Source organism: Trachemys scripta, chromosome 7 (genome assembly GCF_013100865.1).
Source record: "Trachemys scripta elegans isolate TJP31775 chromosome 7, CAS_Tse_1.0, whole genome shotgun sequence".
Classification (NCBI taxonomy): domain Eukaryota; kingdom Metazoa; phylum Chordata; order Testudines; family Emydidae; genus Trachemys; species Trachemys scripta.
Genome location: NC_048304.1, coordinates 93,770,085 through 93,776,361, shown reverse-complemented (window position 1 = coordinate 93,776,361; position 6,277 = coordinate 93,770,085). Strand labels below are relative to the sequence as shown.

At 39.6% G+C, this 6,277-nt stretch overlaps 1 protein-coding gene across 1 annotated transcript; it reads left to right on the top strand.

Moving 5' to 3' along the window:
- Positions 1-355: 355 nt before the first annotated feature.
- Positions 356-5,318, top strand: PPP1R3C (protein phosphatase 1 regulatory subunit 3C). Its single transcript, XM_034776806.1, has 2 exons — positions 356-528; positions 2,632-5,318. Exons 1-2 carry the CDS (start codon positions 515-517, stop codon positions 3,578-3,580), a joined length of 963 nt encoding a protein of 320 aa, XP_034632697.1. The 5' UTR covers positions 356-514; the 3' UTR covers positions 3,581-5,318.
- The last annotated feature ends 959 nt before the right edge of the window (positions 5,319-6,277 follow it).

Here is a 6,277-nt window from a genome sequence, read left to right as displayed (position 1 = left end):
TATTTTTCTCATTAAAATTATTAGAATGGAAAGTTTCTTTCTTTCTGCAGTTTCCAGCGCTAGTGCTGATTTGAAGGTGCCAGATCATGGACGCAGAAACATCACCTTATCATGACTGATACCTTAAATATATATTAGTCTCTATCACTAAAACCAGCTGATCCTGAACTCATAGTTTCGTGCTTTATTTCTCCTGCGTTAGAAGGCAGTCTGCAGCCAACACGTCTATCGAGTTTACAAATGCAGTAACATGAGCATGTAACTGCCCTGATTGCTTGGCAGGAGCTAGCTGCTAAGGGATTGGCTACTCAAAGGCTTTCACGTGAAAAGGGCTGTGTGTAGGAGCAGGCAGCAGACTACGTTCTCTGGTAGTCTGCAAAGAGCAGCTACTGCAGAGGGGGTTGCTAAGAAAGGGAGGAGATTGTGCAAAGGTTTAATCAAGCTAGAAGCACTTAATTAACCTTCACCGCTTCTTCTCCATGCTCGTCTCTTCTGGCTTAGTTTGCTCTATTTAATGAATTGTACCAGGTAAGCCTTCTGTAAGAGTTAACATTGCTGATAGGGACTCATACTCGTGCTAAAACGTGCATTGCAGGAGTTTCTGTGGAGCATGGCACGCCCCTCTTACAAACGCAGAAGCATTATATGGGTGTTTGCTAGTGTACTAGTGCAGATTAACATAGTATTTAAATTGACTTTTGAGTCTATGAACTATCTAAACTAGTGCACGCATCTGTGTGTGACATCAGCCATTTTCTAAGAATTTAGAATTTTGCTTTTTGGGAGGGACCCGAGATATTAAGATTTATATCATGATCCTTGTCAAGTTTTGCATTACTTAAAATGTTAACATGCATCTGTTATGCTAACATTTAATGTCTCCAGAATGGTCTTAACTTCTGACTTTCTGGGGATTTTGTCAGTTTCCTAGTTCTCATGCCTGTTTGTTAATGCCCTGTGTATGTGCTCAAAAATTCAAAGAAGCACAAGTTTCTCTCAAAATAGCCATAAGTGAAAGTTGTTTTTGAAACTTCAATATGTGTGTGTGTGTGTGTTGTTTTTGGTTCTGTTTATATAGCTGAATTTATGTTGCTTTGGCTTCAGGGGCTAATAGGGCCCTTTTTTTATTTCCCCTCCCCTCCCTCCGCACTTGCCTTAACAGGCAGAATTAAGAGACTCAGAGTCTGCAGAAAAGGTCCCTCCCCCCTATATTTTGGTACTGTTCTGCAATACCAGTGAGAGCACTTAGAAGTAGAAAGCTTTCTTAAAGTGAGAAAGCAAATATTTGCTTCCTATGACTCAACAGAATTTTATCTTCATTCAAACTACACCAGTCTTCAAATATGTATTACATTTGAAACCCTAATCCACAAATATATAATATACACAAATGTTTGAACTAGCCATGTCTCTCTTTATACTTTAATTATGAATCTTTCATCAGTAGAAAGGTGATTTATTTAAAAAAAAAAATTTGGAATAGAAGCTATGTAGCTTTTATGCAGACCTGTAGTAGACTTACAAATGGATTTAGAGATGCTTTTAGGAAAGTATACCTTTTATTAAGGGCTAGTATACTAGATTACTACAATGAAATGAGATGGGGTGAAGCATGCTCTTGTTGCATAAATTAAACAGCCAAAATCATGATATGGTATGCCTCTAACACCTGCAGCTGGGTGAATTACTCTTGGAGAACAATTTTATCTAGTATTTTGACCATTCTTGTCTGAATTATCCACAAACTGGCTTTACAAATTATTCATTTTTTTTAAGTGTTGAACAAACACTGTGAACATACCAATCTGTCATTTTTACCTATTTGGCACTATGTGAAGATGAGTCCATACAGTGTTATCTCTGCTCCCTGATTGAGGGAATTTGCAGGAATTTATGGGGCGGGGCTTGGCTTGGAGCCTGTATGAATGAAATAAGATGCATGCAGTGTAGTTGTAGCTGTGTCAGTTCCAGGATATTAGAAACATAGATGGGTGAGGTAATACCTTTTATTGAACCAATTTCTGTTGGTGAGAGAGACGCTTTCAAGTCTGGAAAATCTGCTCTACTTTGCATTTTTGCTGTGACATTAGGAGTTCCCTTTTCAGACCTGGAACTCAGTGTGGTTCAAAAGCTTCATTCTCACCAACAGAAGCTGGCCCAATAAAAGAGAGTACCTCGCCCACCTTGTCTCTGAAATGAGATGAGCACTTCCACTAGGGATAGCTAATACATATGCTAGTTTTTGAAAATCTTCACCCATATTCCCACGTGAACATTTGCAAGATGAGACCTTTCCTGAATGAACATTTTGTGTGAATAAGAACCTCTTTGCACAGATTTTGTTCATGGAAAAGCAAACAGCTGGGTGAGAATGTGGCTAAATCAAAACAATTCAGAATTTACAAATATGGTTGAATGAATAACTTTTCATGCTATTCCTCAGCTTCTGTAATTGGAAGTCATAATTGTAATTTAGGTTGCATTATTTGAGAGTATGCAAAGAGCAAGCCATGAATAATTAAGATGGTGAATGAAATAAAGTGTGCACAGCTTTTCAAAAGACTCTCTTCCAGAATATATTTGATGGAGCAGACAACCTTATAACTTACCATCTTCCCAATCACATTTCAGAATGATACAGATCTTGGACCCAAGACCTTTGCCCAGCTCCATGATGCCCGTTGATGTGGCCATGAGAATTTGCTTAGCCCATTCGCCACCTCTGAAGAGAATTCTCAGCCCTCTCGATGACTATCAAAGAAGAAACTTTGTTAACAGATTCAAGCCTCTCAGACCATGTCTCAATGTGAAACGTGAATCTGACTGTCGAAACAATGACTGGAACCGCTCCCCAAGCCGAGCCAAGAAGCGAGTCGTGTTTGCAGATTCAAAGGGGCTATCTCTGACTGCAATCCATGTCTTCTCTGAAATCCAGGAGCATCCGGTGTGGGATCTTCAGTATGACTTGTTAGACCTTGAAGACATAACTGCTGGTTTAAAACTACATGAAGAGAAAAATTTGATTCTGGGTTTCCCTCAGCCTTCAGCTGATTACTTAGATTTTCGGAATCACTTGCAGAAGAACTTTGTCTGTCTCGAGAATTGCACCCTCCAAGAAAGGGCTGTGGCAGGGACTGTGAAAGTGAAAAACATGAGCTATGAGAAGAAGGTTCAGGTTCGAATTACCTTTGATACGTGGAAAACCTACACTGATGTTGACTGTGTGTATATGAACAATGTGTATGGCGACTCTGACAGCGACACCTTCTCATTTGCTATTGAGCTGCCTCCAGCCATTCCCACTCAAGAGAAGATTGAGTTCTGCATTTCTTACCAAAGTGGTGAGCACATCTTCTGGGACAATAACGAGGGTCAGAACTACAAGATTGTCCATGCAGAATGGAAACCTGATGGCGTCCAAGCACCAGCATCTACTAAGAGAGACTGCACAGTTCATAAGATTCCAAGGAAGACACATGAAACAGAGTGTGAGCAGCTTGGCAGTCCGAGGCTGTCAAATGGCTTCTTTCCTGAGTGGCAAAGCTGGGATAGGATTGAAAACTCATCCCCATATTGGTGAATGAACTACTAGCCCATGAGCATTCCTGCTTTCAGTAACTAAACAGTGTTAGTCTTCAGCCTCTGCTTCATGTACAGTACACCAAAACCTGCTAGAAAGTTTTGCTGACTCTTCTTACAAATCCAAATTCACTAGCATTTTGGGACTTGTTGAGTTAAGCAATTGACCATCTCAGAACTTCTAAACTTAACCACATCTTACCCTTAGAGAAAAAGGGGTCTATTTCAAAATGGAAAAACAAGCCCCTCAGTCAGTTACCTACTGTAGAAATAGCATGTCCGTGTTAAGTATATGTGACTTTCTTTGCTATTCACTAGCCTTAATCATGGGGTAAGAAACACTTGTGAGGAAGTACAATGTGTGGTGGAGTTTTGGGAAGCTGTAATAATTGTGTGGGGGGATGTTATGTGAACAGAGCCACAATTCATTTTTTTGCATGGCAGAGTATGTAGTAGAGATGAAATATTGCTGCCAAGACAGAGGTTTGTCTTAACCCTCTACATCCTCATGGAAACAAAATGCAAGGTTATGATTCTGTGGTATGAATAAGGAGTATCTTTTTGGGTGGATAACAGAAAAGTCAGAGAAGGGGAAGAGGTAAGATGCACTGTATATTTTAGGAAAGCGAAAAAACTTTTGGAAGCTGGTCTTCCAAAAATCACATGGGGCAATTTTTAAGGGGTAAAAATGAATTAAGCAATAAAGAAAGTGCAATTAGTTTAAACTGCAGCCTTTTTGTTCTAACTACTTCATATATGAAAATAAGTGACTGAGTAATGGTAGATGGTAGGAGTGAACTCTGTAAATATGCTTATGTATATTTAATCTTGTGGGTGGTGCCTATCTTGTACCATACGCTCAAAGTTCTGCCTTCACTTAGACCCATGCAACCCCACTGACTTCACAGGCAGAATTTGGCTCTATGTACATTTAAGAATTCATGTGCCTTTTAAAAATCCCCTAGATGCCAAAAATCATATCTGGAAAAAATCATTTACAAGACAGACCATGTAACTTATAAAATGTCCTAATTTATAGGAGAGTTAAATGGTTCATCTGCTGATCTGATCTTTCTTATGAATGTTTGTCTTGTCTCTTATGGTATTTTGTTCCCTATTGCAGTCAGTAACACTTGAGTCAGAAATAGTTTTCCAAAGCAGTAAAGTAAACTTAGGCAACTGAGGTCCTTCATATTGAAGATGGTGAGGTAACTGCACTTTTTGAAAGCTAATCTGTTGAAAAGAGCAGGCTTGCCATTCGTTTTCTCTAGAAAGAATACTATTCATAGTTAAATATCTTGCACATAAATAGGAGCAGTTTTCTATGCTGCTTCTCATACCTCAGTCATTTTCTGTGAAGTCAAAATGTGTGTGGTTTGTTTTTACATATTTCAGCAAACCCAGTGTATTTTTGCACTTTGTGCTTCACATTCTGAGCTATCAAAGTGTAAAGATAATCTTTTTCCTGTGAGAATGAAGTGGGAGATATTAAGAATGTATGGGATGCAGCAACTCTAAATATGTACAATACACACACCTGTGTTCACTTGTCTGCTATACTGAGCTGATGACATGAAAATGCAAGTCACATTACTCACTCAGATACTGAGGATTGGAGCATTTTTGTAAGGTGAAATTAGCCTCTTCCGCTACCACCCAAATATTTTTCTACTGTAACTATCACTGTACTATGTAAACTGGTCCATTTTAAGAATAAATCATATTTTTTTTGTTTTTGATTTTCCTCCCCCTTAATCCCTCAGGAAAACAAGCACTTTCCTTCACCATCCATTGTCTGACAATTAACTCTCAATTGCCCTCAATCACAAAGCAGAAGACCTGGATCAGTGTTATGGTCTGGAAGGGAGCACCGCTAGAGTTGGTCAAAAATTAACATTTATCCTATTGAAAACTTCAATTTTCAACCTGAATTTAAATGAAAAAGATAATTCTGAATTAAAGGTCTGGAAGAATTTCAGTAATATGTTGTTTTGACACAAACAATTAGACATTACCAAATTGAAACATGCGACTGGGGTGTTTTGAACCAAATCGGAACATGAGTTTGACAGACTGCCTGAGCTGTTGGCATGTTTCTAAGAGTGGTAGTTCAAGTACCTCCATTCTTTCGTGGGCCGGGCTTCTACAATGGACTACATTTCCCATGATGCACTGTATTAGTGGCACTGATACAGTTCAGGCAAAGGGGGAAGACAATGATCCATCTAGTCTAGCCAGGGTGTCTGATCTGTAGGGGAGAATAGGGACATGAGGCATCTGAACTCTCTCGCCCATACAGCAGATCAGGTGGGCCTAGATCAATGTCAAATTGAACCAGAAAGGAACATTTGGACTTCGTTTGTCAAAACAATGTTTTTATTGGGATGAGCTGAAATTAAAATTGATTTTGCTAATTACTTCCTGTTGGAAGATCAAGCTTTCCTAGGGAAAAATTTCAATTTTGCAGAAGCCCCTCCTTCCCTCAAGCTATCTTCCTGGAAAGGTCCTGACAGCTCTGAGCACAGCAAAAGCAACTCTTAACACTGCAGAATAGCAAGGTTGCTTCACTAGCATTTCTTGGCAGGGGCCAGTAGTAGGAATTGAACCAAGTCCATCTGCAGCTGGAAGGATAAGCCTCTATAGTAGGGGTCTCAAACTCCTCGCGTGCAGGCCATCTGTGGCCCGAGCACCTCCCCAA